This window comes from Mobula hypostoma, chromosome 3 (genome assembly GCF_963921235.1).
Source record: "Mobula hypostoma chromosome 3, sMobHyp1.1, whole genome shotgun sequence".
In the NCBI taxonomy this organism is placed as follows: Eukaryota; Metazoa; Chordata; class Chondrichthyes; order Myliobatiformes; family Myliobatidae; genus Mobula; species Mobula hypostoma.
In genome coordinates, this window is record NC_086099.1 from 224,367,379 (window position 1) to 224,386,861 (window position 19,483).

The 19,483-nt window shown below is 47.0% G+C and overlaps 1 protein-coding gene across 3 annotated transcripts in view; it reads right to left on the reverse strand.

The window, feature by feature from the left end:
* The window catches only part of parp10 (poly(ADP-ribose) polymerase family member 10), a 71,085-nt gene that overhangs the window by 12,316 nt on the left and 39,286 nt on the right, over window positions 1–19,483 (reverse strand). For all 3 annotated transcript variants that reach the window (XM_063044635.1, XM_063044633.1, XM_063044634.1), the window contains exons 4-9: window positions 18,572–18,802; window positions 15,704–16,569; window positions 9,994–10,206; window positions 9,182–9,299; window positions 7,992–9,017; window positions 3,897–4,033 (exon numbers count right to left, since the gene is read on the reverse strand). In XM_063044635.1, coding sequence (XP_062900705.1) covers window positions 3,897–4,033; window positions 7,992–9,017; window positions 9,182–9,299; window positions 9,994–10,206; window positions 15,704–16,569; window positions 18,572–18,802 — 2,591 coding nt within the window. The remainder of the gene's footprint in view (window positions 1–3,896; window positions 4,034–7,991; window positions 9,018–9,181; window positions 9,300–9,993; window positions 10,207–15,703; window positions 16,570–18,571; window positions 18,803–19,483) is intronic.

Below are 19,483 nucleotides of genomic sequence, written 5' to 3' on the forward strand. Positions count from 1 at the left end.
TTCTGAAGTCAAAATCCAGCTCCTTGGTCTTCCTGACATTGAGTAAGAGGCTGTTATAATGACACCACTCACAGATTTTCAATCACACTCTGGCAAGCTGATAGGTCACCACCTTTGATTTGGCCTACAACGGTGGTGTCATCAGCAAACTTGAATGTGGCATTGGAGCTGTGCTTAGCCACATGATCATAAGTGTAAAGTGAGTAGGGCAGGGGGCTAAGTGCACAGCCTGTGATACAGCCAAGCAGATGGGGATTGGAGAAATGTTTTGCCTATCTGAACTGACTGGGACCTGCAAGGGAGGAAATCGAGGATCCAATTGCACAAGGAGGTATTGAGGTCTTGAAGCTTATTGATTTGTTTTGAGGGGATGATGGTATTGAATGCTGAGCTGTAGTCGATAGAGATCATCCTGATGTAGGCATCTTTGCTGTCCACAGGTTCCAGAGTTGAGTGAAGAGCCAATGAAATGGCATCTGTTGTGGACCTGTTGTGCCGGTAGGCAAATTCGAGCTGATCCAAATCGCTTCACAGCCAAGAGTTGATATATTTCATCACCAACCTCCAAAACACTTCATTACTGTGGGTATAAGTGGACGGTAGAGGGTGGGTTACAATGTTCTTCTTAGGCATTGGTATAATTGAAGCCTGTTTGAAGCAGGTGGGTACCTCAGACTGCTGAAGCGAAAGGTTAAAGATCTCAGTGAACATTCCAGCCAATTGATCAGCACAAGTCTTTAGTACTTGGCCAGGTACCCCGTCTGGGCTGATGTTTTTTGTGGGTTCACTCCCCTGAAGGCTACTTACACGTCAGCCTCAGAGACTGAAATCGATGGCTGTGGGAGTTCATGATGGTTCTTCCATGTTTTGACAGTCAAAGCGAGCACAGAAGGCATTGAGCTCATCTGGAAGCAAACCCCTGTTGTTACCTGTCATTTGACTTTACTTTATAAGAGGTGGTAACTTTCTGTCCCTGCCACAACTGACTTAATTAATTGAGGTTTAGTCTGGAATTGCCACTTCATCCATGAGATGGCTTTCTGGAGATCGTACCTGGACCTCTTGGAACTTTCTTGGTCACCAGACTTGAATACCTCTGATCTGGCCCTCAGCAGATTACAGATCTCATGGTTCATCCAGGACTTCTAGTTGGAGAAGACTCTGGATGATTTTGTGGGGTCACACTAGTCTACAACTGTTCTGATAAAGTCCATGACAACCATGATGTATTCATTCAGATCCACAGATGAGTCCTTGAACATGACACAGTCCACCAACTTGAAGCAATCCTGTAGCGGCTCCTCTGCCCCCCTCGACCATCTCTTTGTTGTGCTAATCTCTGGAGTCTTGCTCTTTAGCCTCTGCCTGCATGCAAGTAGATGGTCAGCCAAGTGATCAGATTTCCCAAAATGTGGTCTGCACTGGAAAAGCAGGCATTCCTTACCTTCGTATAACAGCGGTTTAGTACAGTGGAACCTCTGGTGCTACAGGTTATATGCTGATGGTAATTGGACAGGGATTCCTTGAAACAAGCCTGATTGAATCTCTGACTATGATATGAAATGCATCAGATTGGACTGTTTCTTCTTTGGTGACTGACATCACGTAGTATCTCAAGCTCTTGATTATAGTTGGCCACTGGTGGCATGTAAATTGCAGTCAGGATCATGGACGAGAACTCCCTCAGTGAGTAGAATGGACAGTATTTGATCATTAGGTGGTCAAGGTCGGGGGATCACGATTTCTCCAAAACCACTACATCGGGGCACCACAATGTTTATCGTGAAACACACACCTCCACCTTTTGCCTTTTCCGAATCAGCGGTTAGGTCCATCCTGTGTATCGAGAGGCTTCGGGTCTGCTCTCCTGTCCTCTTTCTACTGACCATCTCCCTCTCTACACTCTCAGTCGCTATGTAGGGTTTCAACTCGAAATACTGACACTCCCTCTGCCTCCAGAGATGCTGCCTGACCCTGGGTTCCTCGAGCAGTTTGTTTCCTGTTTCAGGTTCCAGCTGCAGAGGGTTGTAAACACAGCCAGCACCATCATGGGTGCTAACCTCCCCAGCATCAAGGACATCTTCAAAAAGCGACGCCCCAAGGCAGCATCCATCATTAAGGGTCCCCATCACCCAGGACATGCCCTCTTCTCATTGCTACCATCAAGGAGGTGGTACAGGAGCACACTCAATGTCTCGGGAACAGTTTCATCTCATCCACCATCAGAATTCTTAATGGATAATGCACCCATGTACACTTCCTCACTATTTTTTTGCTCTTTTTGCACTACTTATTATAACTTACAGCTTTTAAAAAAATATTTTGTATTGCAATGTACTGCTGCCGCAAAACAACAAATTTCACGATGTATGCCAATGATATTAAACCTGATTCTGATTCCTGAGGAACAGATTCTAACTTTTTACCCACGTCAATGAAATTTTAAAAACCTTCATTAAGTCTCCACTCGGCCTCTAACGCTCTAGGAAAAACAACCCAAGTTTGTCCAATCTTTCTTTATAGCTCATGCCCTGTAAACCAGGAAGCATCCTAGTGAACCTCTTCTGAACCCTCCCCACGTCCTTCCTATAACGGGGAGGCTAGAACTTCACACAATGCTCCAAATGCTGTATGACTAAAGTTTTATATAAGACCATGTAACCATAAGACATAGGAGCAGAATTGGGACATTTGGCCCACTCAGTCTGCTCCAACATTTCATCATGGCTGATTTATTTTCCCTCTGAACACCATTCTCCTGCCTTCTCCCTGTAACTTTCAACACCCTTGCTAATCAAGAGCTTATCAACCTCCACTTTCAATACACCCAATGACTTGGCCTCCACAGCCTCGTGTGGCAAAGAATTCTACAGATTCACTACCCTCTTGGCTAAAGAAATTCCTCCTCATTGCTGTTCTAAAGGGACACCCTTGTACTCTGAGGCAGGGCCCTCTGGTCCTAGACTCCTGTAGGATTTTGTAAATAAACACGCAAGAGTCGTTTTATGTGCTTAATGAAAGCCACAGCCTTTAACTTCCATTACGAACAAAGAGCCATCGCCTTTCACTGACATCATTACATCAGAAGCGTCTCTTAAAATGAGCACAACTCAATGACTGCATTTGTGAATTATGTAGGACAGTGTGAATTACGTATGAACAATGTGTGTCATTTGTCAACCATTATGTTACCCTACGCTCCCCCACTATAGGAAGCATCCTCTCCACATCCACTCTATTTAGGACTTTCAATATTCAATAGGTTTTAATCAGATCCCTATGAGTCGTGGGCAGATTCAAGCCCACATCCTAGAAGTGAAAATTTTTTTTAAAAGATAAAAATTAGCTTTGTCACATGTACAGTGAAATATGTCAATTGCTTCAGAGGCCAACACAATTTGAGGATGTGCCGGACACAGCCCACAGGTCACCGTAACAACATAGTATGCTCACAACGTGCTAACCCTAGCCTGTTCATCTTTGGAACGTGAGATCACCCGGAGGAAACCCACATGGTCACAGGAAGTATGAACAAACCGCTTACAGTGGCGAGAACTGAATCTGGGTTGCTGGCACTGTGGAGCGTTACACTAACCACTCCACTTCCATATAGTAAAGTCAATATTTGTCCTACGCCTGTTCTTCACTGGCGGCAGACTCACAGAGCACTACAGAACAGTACAGGCCCTTTGGCCCACGATATTGACCCAATCTTTTAACCACTCTTAACCCTAGCTCACTCAAACTTTCCTCACGTGACATGCTCTCTAATTCAGGCAGCACTCTGGCAAATATCCTCTGCACTCTCCCTAAAGCTTCCACATCCTTCCCATAATGAGGTGACCAGAACTGAACACGCTACTCCAAGTGTGTTCTAACAGGGAACTTCATCTGACCTTTATAATTTTGATCTTGTCGTGCAGGTCCTTCAGGGTTTTGAAGAAGTGGGGCATAATTTTGGTGTATTCCTCGGCGGATTCATTCAACTGGACCAGTTCGACGTATCCAGTGGCCAGTGGCAACGAGTCTACACCTGTGGGGAAAATGACATTGGTGTTTCAGTAAACAAATGCACGAGTCTAAGATCGTGACATCAAATGTCTCCATACCCACCACAACCTCTGTCCCTCAGGCAAAGCTGTTAACAAGACATACAACACAAAGCAGCAGAAGAGTGGTGGATGGAAGTTCAATCAAAGGAAGTTTGGATACGGACAGGGATGGGAGGGGTTTGGAGGATTTTGGTCTGGATGAACGTAAATGGGACTAGGCAGAAACAAGGTCGGCAGACACTAGATGAGCCGAAGGGCCTGTTTCTAAGCTACAGTGTTCTTCAACTATCAGACTCAAAACCAGTAACTTTCCCCAAGCTGATCAACACCTCCACCCATTCACCCATCCCCCCAAAAACCTTTCCTCATTTCCTGTCAGTCACCTTATGTACAGACACACCCGTGTCTAGCGTCACTTTATGGACATACAATTAATGTACTTTATGTATTTATATTTATTGTGTGTTTTACTATTATTACGTTCTTTATCTTATTCTGTGTTTCTTTATCATGCTGCATTGGATCCACAGTAACAATTATTTTGTTCCCTTTATACTTGAGTACCAGAAATATTATTAAAGAAACTCGAATCTTGATTCTACTTCTGGCACCTTGGTCCATGATATCTGTGCCAACCATGATATCAATTTAAATTTATCCTATCTGCCTCCAGATGGTCCATATCTCATCATTCCAAAGAGGTTGTGTTTAATCTTGATAAAATACTGGTTAGGCCACTACTTCAGGCATACAGTGAAACAGCACAGAAACAGGTCCTTTCACCCACTGGTCCATGCTGACTAAGATTCCACCTAATTAGTCCCATTTAACCCATATCCCTCTAAACCCGGGGTTCCCAACCTTTTCTATGCCATGAACCACTATCATTAACCGAGGGGTCCATGGACCCCAGGCGAGGAACCCATTCTAAACCTTTCCTATTCAGCTCCCTGTACCTTTGAAATGCTGTTAATATATTTGCCTCTTCCACTTCCTCTGGCAGCTCATTCCATCTACTGACCACATCCTGGGTGGAAAAGTTGCCTCGTGTCATTATTAAATCTCTCCCCTTTCTCCTTAAAGCTATGCTCTTTAGTTTTTCATTCCCCAACCCTGCACATTCACCTTATCTATGCTTCTCATGATTTTCTACAATACTGTAAGGATTTTCCCTTATTCTCCTACTCTAATGAGTAACATCCCACCCAGTTCAACTTCTCTCCACAGCTCAGTCCCTCAAATCCTGGCAATGCCCATGTAAATCTCCTCCATATTCTTCCCAGCTTAATAACATAATGATGTACTGTGTTGTATGACGTGGGCAATTATGGTCTGATGACTATGATTATTCTTGGGCAAATTTTTCTACCATTGTCATTGGTTTGCCATTGCTGTCTTCTGGGCAAGATGGGTGACCCCATCCATTATCAACACTCTTCAGAGATTCTCTGCCTGGCATCAGTGGTTGCATAACCAGAACTTGAGATCTGCACCAGCTGCTCACTCGACCATCCATCACTTTCTCCCATGGCTTCACGTGACCCTGACTGGGTTGGGGGGGGGGTGGAAGCAGCTAAGCAGGTGCTACACCTTGCCCAAGGGTGGCCTGCAGGCTAGTGGAGGGAAGAAGTGCCTTACACCTCCTTTGGTAGAGATGTATCTCCACCTTGCCGCCCTTAATAGCACCTTTCCTAATAACAGGCAGCATGGTAGTATAGAGGTTAGCATAACACCACCACAGTGCCAGCAATCTGGCTTCAATTTCAGCTACTGTCTGTAAGGAATTTGTACGTTCTCCCCACGAATGCATGGGTCTCCTCTGGGTGCTCCGGTTTCCTCACACATTCCAAAGATGTACAGATTAGTAGGTTAATTGGTCACAATGGGTATAAATGGGCGGTGCTGTCTCATTGGGCTGGAGGAGCCGGTTAACATGCTGTATCTCTAAATAAGTACAATTTAGGGATTAAAACTGAACACATTAATGCAGCCTCACTAATGTCTTATTCAACTGCAACATAACATCCCAACTTCCACACTCAAGTGCCCTGACCAATGAAGTCCAGCATGCCAAAAAGTATCTTCAGCACCCTATCTCAGTTCTCCCCACTCCCACTGGGCAGAAGATACAAAAGCCTGAAAGCAAGTACCACCAGGCTCAAAGACAGCTTCTACCCCGCTGTTATCAAACTCCTGAACGGACCTCTTGTATGATAAGATGGACTCTTGGCCTCACAATCTACCTCATTATGATCTTGTACTTTATTATTTACCAACAGAGCACTTTTTTGGAAGCTTTTACACTTTATTCAGTTTTGTCACTGTTTCACTTTGTTCTACCGCAATGCACTGTGTAATGATTTCATCTGTATGGACAAGCAAGCTTTTCACTGAATCTTGGTACCTGTGACAATAGTAAGCCAAAAGAAACCCAAAAAACAATTCTGTATTGCAACCAATTCTAAACACTACTCTTTCGGATGCAAAGGCAGTGAAAAATAAATTACTGAAATAGCTCCAGGGATGAAATAATTGAACCAGAGACTCATTGGAGGAAGCCAGAACAAGGTGACCAAGGGAAACTTGAAGCATGTCTACAATCACGACCTCAACCTATCGACTCACTTTCAAGGGCTCTTCATCTTCTGTTCTGAATATTTATTGCTTATTTATTATTATTCTTTCTTTCTTGTTGTATTTGGACAGTTTGTTGTCTGTCCTGTTGGGTACAGTCCTTCACTGATTCTATTGTGTTTCTTGTATTTACTCTGAACGCCCAAAAGAAAAAGGATCTCAGTGACATATGTACTTTGATAATAAATTTACTCTGAAGCCTAGTCCTTGAGCGATTTGTTAATGGAAACAACCCGTTTCCAAACCAGAGGCCACTGATTTGAAGTGTTGGCCAAGAGATGCAAGACAAGGTAGGAGGGTAACACAACACAGAATGCTGGAGGAGTTCAGCAGGTCAGGCAGCATCTACAGAAGTGAGTAAACAGTCGACGTTTTGGGCCAAGGCCCTTCATCAGGACTGGCCAGGAAGGGAGAAGAAGCCAGAATAAGGTGGTGGGGAGGGGAAGGAAGGTGAGGTGGGGTATGAAGTAAGAAGCTAGGAGGTGATAGGGGGAAAAGGTGGGTAAACTATGTCTCTCAGAGAGCAACGATGGTGGTGCCATCCAGGTTCTTGAGAGAGATGGACAAGCACTCGAGAGAAAGCAATTTGCAAGCCTACAAAAATGACTTTTCCAGCAACATCAGCTAGTCCCCTCTGTATAGATATTGGTCGACTAGTTGAGTTTATCCAGAATTCTCTAACACGGCATGAAAGGTGAAAGTAGGTGGAAGTTTTTCCAATCTGATTTGATATCTTTCCTGTCGGTAGGTGACCAGAACTACACAGAATAATCCAAATGTGGCCTCACTAACATCTTGTACAACCCCACCATGCCCTTCAAGCCCGGCTGTGAAAGGAGGAGGGTTGGGCATGGGGCTAGCAAACCCATCCTGTGAAAACCCAGAGCTACAGACATACCAGCAGAAGCTCCGAAGATCTCATCCCTGGGACAGGAAGGATCTCAGAAGATGGGGACAATTTGAAAGACAGGCTCAGGACTGAGGACCCTGGCAAGCTACTGCCAGCAGCCTATGGGTGCCTGGACTCAAGTAAATAAGCAATATCTTTACAATTTCAGCGTAACATCCCAACAGAGTACCAAAAACTCTGACTTATGAAGGCCATTGTGCCAAAAGATCTATCTATGATCCCATCTACCTGTGACACCGCTTTCAAGGAATTATGGATCTGTACACAAGAGATTGCAGATACTGGAAATCCAGAGCCACACACACAAAATACTGGAGCAACTCAGCAGGTCAGGCAGTTATCTATGGAGAGGAAGTCAAAACTCTGATTTAGAGAGACACAGAAATCATAATTACCAGAAGGACTGGTCAGAGATTTCCTCTCAATTTTAAGGGACTCTGTTGCCCCAACACTGTATTCTGTCATTTGTTCGAAGTCAATGGTGAATGGCTGGTTGTCAAATATCACATCAATCTTCTTCTGCTTGCACTGGAAGGCTTTCTCAATGAATGCATTGGCTTTCAACGTGTAAGGAGTAGCAACACCTTGCCAGCTATGCCTTACCCACTGGACTGATTTGGCTAAGGAAGCTTCTTCCGCTCCGGCCACCTCATCTTGGACCATCCACTGCACAAGTTGAGTAACGTTCTCCTTGGCGGGCACGACATAGTCCACAAATCCGCGGACTGTGACTTCACTCCCTTGCCCAACGATGGAGACAGCATGCTTGCGCTGAAGATACTCCAGGTAGCTCTTGTAGTCCCCGGGCAGGTTCTGAAGGCAGGAGTGCTGGACCGACTGTTCACACATAAAAGATCGGATTTTCCTCCCCAGTTCGTCCACCAGCTGGTTGAAATCCATGTCAACGCTGCCGTAGATTGTTAAGTGGGCAGAATTGGAAGCTCGTAGGGCATCGGCCATAGACATTTTGATGGCCTCTTCGAGCCCAGCTTCAGTGGACTCAATTTTGGATGCATGAATTGCACGTTCCAGGTCTCTTTCGTCGATCTTTGAGAGCTCTAGGACCCTCTGAAGATCCTCCTCTTCCTTGGTCCGCTGTAACCTGCTGTCCATGGAATACTGCAGCGCGAGGTACAACTGAGCATCATCATCGGCATCCACCACCCCAGGACCAAAGCCGCAAGCGCCATTATTGTTGTCATCTCCATCCTGGGATTTTCTGTTGCCATTGTCAATGCCAGCTTCCTCCATGCCATTATCTAGATCAGGAGGCAAGTTAGAAATCTGGTCAGTGTAGATATCCTCATCATCCAAAACATTTTCACCGACATCTGCTGTTCTTTGCGAATTCAAAGTGGTTGCATCTTCACTTCTTTTCTGATCAGTGTCTTTGATTGATGCAAGCAAACTTCGGATCTCATCTGTAAAACATGGGCAAAGCAATTAGTTTTGTGACTCTTTCTCTGCAATTATTAGCACCATCGTTTATTGTCCCAAAACCATAAGATCATAAGTACGTGCTGGATTATTGCTTCATGGTCATTGATAAAATCTGAGCATCTCATATGAGTAACTTTGTGCTCACCGAGGTCCGGGAGGTTCTCATTCGCTGACTGTTGTTGGAACACTGCAAATTCTGTAGAAATGGGAGCATTTCTCTCGAACCTCGGTGTTCCCTGGTTCTGTTGGGTTTCCAGAGGATGCTGGTGGAGAAAGGCAGATTCAGGGTTAGAGACAGTGAGGTGAAAGGGTTGGGACTAGGCCAACGTAGTTCACTCAGTCCCAGCACAGGTGCTGAGGAGCTCAATGTCCAGCACTAGTGCAGACTCTCACGGTCGGGACTATACAGCTTAAGTTAGACCATAGGACATAGGAACAGAATTAGACTATCAAATAAGCGCTACCATTCCATCATGGCTGATTTATTATCCCTCTCAACTCCATTTAAAGGAGAGACTGGATAGTCAAGAGTATCACAGCACAAAAACTGGCCCGTGGGCCCATCTATACTGTGCTGGCCTGGTGTTCTGCTTAATCCCATCTGTCTGAATGGTTGGGTGAGACTAGAACCGAGGTCAGAGGTGAAAGGTGGAATATTTCAAGGGGAACTTCTTCACTCAGAGGGTAGTACACGTGTGGAATGAGTTGCCAACAGAAAGTGGTGGATGTGGGTTTGATTATAACGTTTAAGAGAAGTTTGGATGGAAGGGTATGGGGAGCTATGATCTGGGTGTAGGTCGATAGAACTAGGCGGGTAACAGTTCAGCATGGACTAGATGGGCCAAAAAGCCTGTTCCTGTGCTGTAATGCTCTATGACTCTAGTAGGTTAGTTGAGTGGAGCGGGCTCTTAGGGTCGAAAGTGCCTGTTACAGTACTGTTTCTCTAAAATACTCTACCTCCGACTGTGGCTTTATCCAGCAAGCTCTTTCCAGCCCGATCGTACACTGATACTTCCCCTCCAGCTGCTTCAAGATGTCGGCTCCCATCCTCTCTAGTAGGAAGCGAGAGACACCGGGTTCCTGCAGGGTGACAGTTCTGGAGCAAATGGTAGAGATGATGCTGCGGAGGAGCTCGTCCATTATCTGACAGGCGCTGGCCTGACCGGTCACCTGTCAAAGGGAGGGAGAGGAACTCGTTCAATTCACCACTGGCATGATCTGTACAGGGCAAATTCTCTCCTAAACCTCGGGATAAACAAATTATGGATTACACTGATGTAGTAAAATATCTCAAGCGCACAAAAACAGGTATTGTTAATGTAGGCACTAACGACTGGCTTCAGTGCATCTGAAGGAACTATAATGGAGTTTTTCCAGGGCTTGGCATCTGGAATTCAAAGATTTAGGGGAAGTGCAAAAGGCCAGAATTGGGGGAACAAGGACGCACAGAAAATTCTGGAGGAACTCAGTAGATTTGAAGCAAGAAGGCTGCGAGTGAACAGCTAATTTTTCGCAGCGAAGGAAGTTTTTTTACTACTCGGGGTAAAAGAGAGGCGAGACTGCGCAGGCGCGTGACAACAGCCAGTAGCGTGCGAAAGGTTTAAAAAGACCGCCGTATCTAACAGGCAGCGGAGTGAGAGGCAGCAGAGTGGTGGGGTTTTGGCTCAACAGGCTTAGGCTGTAACAGAACGAGGCGAGGTAGGTTTAACTGTGTTAATTGCGGAAAGCAGGTAGTATGAGTGTGAGGCCAGTTTTCTGTACTCGGTGTCAGATGTGGGAGCTCCTGGAGTCTCCCAGCCTCCCGGACGGTCATATCTGCATCAGGTGTGTCAAGCTGCAGCTCCTGAGGGACATAGTTAGGGAACTGGAGATGCAGCTCGATGACCTTCACTTGGACAGGGAGAGTGAGGAGGTGATAAAAAGGAGTTACAGGCAGGTGGTCACACTGGGGCCACAGGAAACAGACAGGTGGGTCACAGTCAGGAGGGGGAAGGGGAAGAGTCAGATACTAGAGAGTACCCCTGTGGCTGTACCCCTTGATAATAAGTACTCCCATTTGAGTACTGGTGGGGGGGGGGGGACAGCTTACCTGGGGGAAGCAGCAGTGGCCGTGCCTCTGGTACAGAGTCTGGCCCTGTAGCTCAGAAGGGTAGGGAAGGGAAGAGGAAGGCACTAGTAATAGGGGACTCTGTAGTTAGGGGGTCAGACATATGATTCTGTGGACACAAAAAAGAAACTCAGATGGTAGTTTGCCTTCCAGGTGCCAGGGTCCGGGGTGTTTTGGATCGCGTCCAAGATATCCTGCGGTGGGAGGGAGAACAGCCAGAGGTTGTGGTGCATATTGGAACTAATGACATAGGTAGGAAAAGGGAAGATGTCCTGAAAAAAGACTGCAGGGAGTTAGGAAGGAAGTTGAGAAGCAGGATCGCAAAGGTAGTAATCTCAGGATTACTGCCTGTGCCACGCGACAGTGAGTATAGGAAAAGGATGAGGTGGAAGATAAATGCGTGGCTGAGGGATTGGAGCAGGGAGCAGGGATTCAGATTTCTGGATCATTGGGACCTTTTTTGGGGCAGGTGTGACCTGTACAAAAAGGACGGGTTGCACTTGAATCCCAGGGGGACCAATATCCTGGCGGGGAGGTTTGCTAAGGCTGTTGGGGAGAGTTTAAACTAGAATTGGTGGGGGTTGGGAACCGAACTGGGGAAGAGGCGGTTGGCTCACAAATAGAGAAAGCTTGTAGACAGTGCGAGAGGGAGGATAGGCAGGTGATAAAGGAGGGACGCGCTCAGACCAAAGGTTTGAGATGTGTCTATTTTAACACAAGGAGTATTGTGAACAAAGCGGATGAGCTTAGACCATGAATCAGCACTTGGAGATATGATGTGGTGGCCATTACAGAGACCTGGATGGCTCAGGGAGGGAGGCAAAAGAGGTGGGGGTGTGGCACCGTTGATCAGAGATAGTGTCACGGCTGCAGAAAAGGTGGACGTCATGGAGGGATTGTCTACAGTCTCTGTGGGTGGAGGTTAGGAACAGGAAGGGGTCAATAACTCTACTGGGTGTTTTTTATAGGCCACACAATAGTAACAGAGATATTGAGGAGCAGATAGGGAAGCAGATTCTGGAAAGGTGTAATAATAACAGAGTTGTCATGATGGGAGATTTTAATTTCCCAAATATAGATTGGCATCTCCCTAGAGCAAGGGCTTTAGATGGGGGTGGAGTTTGTTAGCTGTGTTCAGGAATGTTTCTTGACACAATATGTAGATATGCCAACAAGAGGAGAGGCTGTACTTGATCTGGTATTGGGAAATAAACCTGGTTAGAATCAGATCTCTCATTGGAAGAGCATCTTGGAGATGATGATCGTAATTCTGTCTCCTTTAAAATGGCACTGGACAGAGATAGGAACAGACAAGTTAGATAAGCATTTAATTGGAGTAAGGGGAATTATGAGGTTATCAGGCAGGAAATTGGAGGCTTAAATTGGAAACAGATGTTCTCAGGGAAAAGTACGGAAGAAATGCGGCAAATATTCATGGGATATTTGTGTGGAGTTCTGTATAGGTATGTTCCAATGAGACAGGGAGGTTATGGTAGGGTACAGGAACCGTGGTGTACAAAGGTTGTAACAAATCTAGTCAAGAAGAAAAGCTTACAAAAGGTTCAGAGAGCTAGGTAATGTTAGAGATCTAGATGATTATAAGGCTAATAGAAAGGAGCTTAAGAAGGAAATTAGGAGAGCCAGAAGGGGCCATGTGAAGGCCTTGGCGGGCAGGATTAAGGAAAACTTCAAGGCATTCTACAAGTATGTGAAGAGCAAGAGGATAAGACATGAGAGAATAGGATCTATCAAGTGTGACAGTGTAAGAGTGTTTATGGAACTGGAGGAAATAGCAGAGGGACTTAATGAATACTTTACTTCAGTATTCACTGTGGAAAAGGATCTTGGTGATTGTAGTGATGACTTTCAGCAGACTGAAAAGCTTGAGCATGTAGTTATTAAGAAAGAGGATGTGCTGGAGCTTTTGGAAAGCATCAAGTTGAATAAGTCACTGGGACCGAATGAGATATACCCCAGGCTACTGTGGGAGGCAAGGGAAGAGATTGCTGAGCCTCTGGCAATGATCTTTGAATCATCAATGGGGACGGGAGAGGTTCTGGAGGATTGGAGGGTTGCGGATGTTGTTCCTTTATTCAAGAAAGGGAGTAGAGATAGCCCAAAAAATTATAGACCAGTGAGTCTTACCTCAGTGGTTGGTAAGTTGATGGAGAAGATCCTGAGAGGCAGGATTTATGAACATTTGGAGAGGTATAATATGATTAGTAGTCAGCATAGCTTTGTCAAGGACAGGTCGTGCCTTAAGAGCCTGATTGAATTTTTTGAGGATGTGACTAAACACGTTGATGAAGGAAGAGCAGTAGATGTAGTGTATATGGATTTTAGCAAGGCATTTAATAAGGTACCCCATGCAAGGCTTATTGAGAAAGTAAACAGGCATGGGATCCAAGGGGACATTGCTTTGTGGATCCAGAACTAGCTTGCCCACAGAAGGCAAAGAGTGGTTGTAGATGGGTCATATTCTGCATGGAGGTAAGTGACCAGTGGTGTGCCTCAGGGATCTGTTCTGGGACCCTTACTCTTCGTGATTTTTATAAATGACCTGGATGAGGAAGTGGAGAGATGGGTTATTAAGTTTGCTGATGACACAAAGGTTGGAGGTGTTGAGGATAGTGTGGAGGGCTGTCAGAAGTTACAGCGGGACATTGATAGGATGCAAAACTGGGCTGAGAAGTGGCAGGTGGAGTTCAACCCAGATAAGTGCGAGCTGGTTCATTTTGGTAGGTCAAATATGATGGCAGAATATAGTATTAATGGTAAGACTCTTGGCAGTGTGGAGGATCAGAGGGATCTTGGGATCCGAGTCCATAGGACGCTCAAAGCAGTTGCACAGGTTGACTCTGTGGTTAAGAAAGCGTACGGTGTATTGGCCTTCATCAATCGTGGAACTGAATTTAGGAGCCGAGAGGTAATGTTGCAGCTATATAGGACCCTGGTCAGACCCCACTTGGAGTACTGTGCTCAGTTTTGGTCTCCTCACTAGAGGAAGGATGTGGAAACCATAGAAAGGGTGCAGAGGAGATTTACAAGGATGTTGCCTGGATTGGGGAGCATGCCTTATGAGAATAGGTTGAGTGAACTTGGCCTTTTCTCCTTGGAGCGACGGAGGATGAGAGGTGACCTGACAGAGGTGTATAAGATGATGAGAGGCTTTGATCATGTGGATAGTCAGAGGCTTTTTCCCAGGGCTGAAATGGTTGCTACAAGAGGACACAGGTTTAAAATGCCGGGGAGTAGGTACAGAGGAGATGTCAGGGGTAAGTGTTTTACTCAGAGAATGGTGAGCGCTTGGAATGGGCTGCTGGCAACGGTGGTGGAGGCGGATACGATAGGGCCTTTTAAGAGACATTTAGATAGGTACATGGAGCTTAGAAAAATAGAGGGTTATAGGTAAGCCTAATAATTTCTAAGGTAGGGACATGTTTGGTACAACTTTGTGGGCCGAAGGGCCTGTATTGTGCTGTAGGTTTTCTACGTTTCTAGGTCAACTGCTAGCTGTCAGCATCTGCAGAACCTCCTGTGTAAATGGAGGCACAGTGAGCTTTGTAGATCCGGTGCAGGTTACAGGGTTAGGGACATCAGCAGAGTCAGAAATCAGCTTTTCAGGCTGAAACAGCAATCTGAGATGTGCAGGTCAGAGAAGGCTCAAGTCTCTTCCTTGTATGCAGAGTACTAGTATTATTTGTGAGACACTGTTGCTTAACGTAAGTTATGGGGAGGATCTGCCACGGGGGAAGGTGCAACCAGTACTCGGGCAAGAGGGGTCACCCTGGGTTGCCATGGTGCTCGAGGTGAGAGGGGTCACCCCGCATTGCCATGGCCCTCAGGGCGAGAGGGGTCACCCCGAGTTGTCATACCATTAAGGGTGGGAGGGCTTCCTTATGTTGCCATGGTGCTTGGGGTGGGAGGGGTTCCCTTGTGTGGTCATGGTCTCCCTGCTTTCCAGTGGTGTTAGGGCTGACAATTTTCAGGTGGAGAGCATTGCTCCATCTCTGACGACCACAGTGTTCTGGAGATTTCCCAGAACCGGAAATGGTGGAAGATGAAAGGTCTCAGGATGCAGGGGAGGAGGACAGGAAGGCGTGAGACCAGGTGGGAGCCGGGAGAGACAAGAACAAAAGGGCACAATGGTAGCACAGCCGTTGGCTCAATGCTATTACAGTTCAAGGCATTCCAGAGTTCGAAGTTCAACTCCAGCGCTGTTGGTAGGAAGTTTGTACGTTATTCCTGTGTGGGTGGGGGTTTCCTCCCGGGTGCTCCAGTTTCCTCCCACAGTGCAATGACGTAAGAGTTAGCTGGTTAATTCATCAGTGTAAATTGTTTCCTGCACAGGCAAGGGTTAAATAGATGGGTAGCTGAGTGCCACTGGTCATTGGGCCGGAAGGCACTGCATTTCTACATAATTAAGAAATGATGGTACACAAGCGTAATGGGACGGGAAACAGACAAGGGGCGGATCTAAAGGAGGAACAAATTCATTAAGACAACTGTAACCTCAAAAAAGAAATACAAGGAAAGTTGATCAGCTGGATGAAAGCCTACCCGTAGTCCAGTGACGTCACCTTCCAGTGGGAAGATGGCGACCTGCCCGTCTCCAGTGAGCAGGTCGTGGTTGTAATCCTGCAGGTATCTCAGCTTGCCAGGCTCCATTGCTATCACCGATTCCTGAAGTACTGCCTCGTTCAGCAGTTTCTCCACCCGTTTCTCATTCTCCGCTCTGAAGCGGGCAACGGATACAAACCAGACTTGGTCGCCAGCATCAGTCAGCCGGGTACTACAGTACTTCAGCGACGACAGCAGACTCTCCCACTCTGGAGAGGTCAGCACGTGGAGCTGCTGGTCCTTGACTGAGATGCTGAACTGGGACACTTGCTGCTCGATCAGACAAGCAGCCTCACGGGCAGCCGGGACTGACGGGCCAGCCACCGACAGCGTACGGTCGCAGACACAGAAACAAGTCCAAGGTTCCTTTGCAGCCAGCAAGTCCTGGAAATAATCCTGAATGTTGGTCTGGGAAAGGAATTCCGACAGGTCCTGGTTGATGTGGACATCCACTTGTGCCACATTGTTGAGGAATTCCAGAATCCGGCTCTTCACTTCCTGGACCTGCTGAGAGTCCGTTCCGCTTACACGGATGAGATTATTGTTGTCTGCCTCTATGGACAGGTCCTGGTAGTCCTTCGTCAGATCTTGCAGCAACCTACCCGAATGCAGGGCTTTCATTTTCAGAGCGTCGGGGACATTTATCGTGCCCGAATGTCCAGCGGCCGACGCTGCGGGTCCAACGTTCTCCCCGCTTTTGTCACTCTGCTGGACAGCGTTGAGGGAGTGGAGGAAGCTGTAATAAGGGCGTACGATCAGCTTCTGTTGTTGAAGCACATGCTCCTTCTGCAGAACTCTGTCCACAACTGCAAGACAGGCAAAGGACTCAGTGAATCGTAAACACAAAATAATCTGCAGATGCTGGGGTCAAAGCAACACTCACAACACGCTGGAGGAACTCAGCAAGTCGGGCAGCATCCATGGAAATTTGTCCTCAAATTCACTTGGTCTATCTCAGACACTTCTCTCCCCTTTCTCGATCTCTCGGTCTCCATCTCTGGAGACAGACTGTCCACTGACATCTTCTACAAGCCCACTGACTCTCATAACTATCTCGACTATACCTCTTCCCACCCCGCCACATGCAAAAATGCCATTCCCTGTTCCCAGTTCCTCCGTCTCCATGCCGCATCTGCTCCGAGGATGAGGCTTTCCGTTCCAGGACATCTCAAATGCCCTCTTTCTTTAAGGATCGTGGTTTCCCTTCTGCTATCATCAATGATGCCCTCACCCGCATCTCCTCCATTTCCCGCACTTCGGCTCTCACCCCATCCTCCCGCCACCACAACAGGGACAGAGTTCCCCTTGTCCTCACCTACCACCCCACTAGCCTCCGGATCCAGCACATTATCCTCCGCAACTTCCACCACCTTCAACAGGACCCCACAACTAAGCACATCTTTCCCTCTCCACCCCTCTCCCCTTTCCGCAGGGATCGGTCCCTCCGCGACTCCCTGGTCCACACGTCCCTCCCCACGGATCTCCCACCTGGCACTTATCCCTGTAAGCGCAAGTGCTACACCTGTCACCACACCTCCTCTCTTGCCACCATTCAGGGCCCCAAACAGTACTTCCAAGTGAGGCAACACTTCACTTATGAGTCTGTTGGGGTCATCTATTGCACCCGGTGCTCCCGGTGCGACCTCCTCTACATTGGTGAAACCCAACACAGATTGGGGGACCGCTTCGTCGAGCACCTCCGCTCCGTCCGCCAAAACAGACAGGATCTCCCAGTAGCCACCCATTTCAACTCTGCTTCCCACTCCCATTCAGATATGTCCATACATGGCCTCCTCTACTGCCATGATGAGGCTAAACTCAGGTTGGAGGAGCAACACCTCATATACCGTCTAGGTAGCCTCTAGCCCCTTGGTATGAACATAGAATTCTCCAACTTCCGGTAAATCCCTCCCCTTCCCCTATCCCTATGTCACTCTGCCCCCTCCCCCAGCTGCCTACCACCTCCCTCGTGGTTCCGCCTCCTTCTACTACTCACTGTGTTTTCCCCTATTCTTTCTTCACCTTTCCTGCCTATCACCTCCCTGCCTCCGTTCCCACACCCCTTTATCTTCCCCCTTACTGGTTTCTCACCTGAAACCTACCAGCCTCCCCCCACCTTCTTTATAGGGCCTCTGCCCCTTCCCTCTACAGTCCTGACGAAGGGTACCGGCCCAAAACGTCAACTCATCATTTCCACGGATGCTGCCCGACCTGCTGAGTTCCTCCAGCGTGTTGTCAGTGGACTCAGTGAATACTTACAAGCACACAACAGCATTCAGTGCAAGGTGAAGGACCCAGCCCAGAAGTGAAAGTCATTTAAAATTCCTTACACATTACTTTAGAGAGGATGCAGAGGAGATTTACCAGGATGCTGCCTGGGAACAGACAGCATGTCTTATGAAGATAGGTTGAGCGAGTCAGGGCTTTTCTCTTTGGAGTGAAGGATTAAGAGGCAACTTGATAGAGGTGTACAAAATGATAAGAGGCATAGAGAGAGTGGACAGTCAGAGACCTTCTTCCCCAGGGTGGAAATGGTTAGTACAAGGGGACATAATGTTAAGGTGTTGGGAGGGACATCAGAAGCAGGAAAAGTGGTATACGGAATGTACTGCCAGGGGTGGTCTTAGAGGCAGATACATCAGGGATTAAAGGGACTTTCAGATAGACACATGGATGAAAGAATAATGGAGGGCAATGTGAGAGGGAAGGGTTAAATTGATCTTGGAGTAGGTTGAAGGTTCAGCACCAACATTATGGGCCGAAGGGCTGGACTGCACTGTTCTATGTTCCAAGTTCTATAATACCCACCTTCCCAATCCTGGAATTCAACGATGGCTTTTCCTCCTGCAATCATGGTGACGTTGAGCACAGTCCCCCCGCTGCTCCGCCGGCTCTCAAAGTACAGGCGCACGAGCTCCTCATCATCGGCAGGGCCAAGATTTTCCACCAGGATGCGGTCTGTATGGGGAAGCCGATCCATTTGTACCAGGGCACCTTGCAGATGTTTGGTGCTAGTTTTTCTCTTCGCTTCTTCAAACGCTGAAACATTTAAAAGTTGGTTGAAAGTTTTCCAATGGCATGTAGTGCAGTCGTTTGAAAATAGACTCAGTGGCTACTCTACTAGGTACTCCTGCTCGTCAGTGCAAATGTCTAATCAGCCAATCATGTGGCAGCAACACAAAGCATAAAAACATGCAGACATGGTCACGAGTTTCAGTTGTTGGTCAGACCCAACATCAGAATGGGAAAAGGATGTGATCTAAGTGACTTTGACCTTGGAATGATTGTTGGTACCAGACAGGCCGGCTTGACTATCTCAGAAACTGCCGATCTCCTGGGATTTTCACACACAACAGTCTCTAGGGTTTATAGAGAATGGTGCAAAAAGACAAAAATCTTCCAATGAGTGGCAGTTTTGTGGGCGGAAAGGCCCTGTTAATGAGAGAGGTCAGAGGAGAATGGGTAGAGTGGTTCAAGCTGACAGGAAGGTGACAGTAACTCAAATAACCACACGTAACTACAATGGTGTGCAGAAGAACATCTCTGAATGTACAACATATCGAACCTTGAACTGGATGGGCTGCAGCAGCAGACCAGGAACATAAACTCAGTGGCTACTTTGTTAAGATACAGGAGGTACACGATGAAGTACCCACTGTGTTTATGTGAAGTATGGGTGTGGTACCATAAACATAGCAGTACCTGTGACACAGGCATACA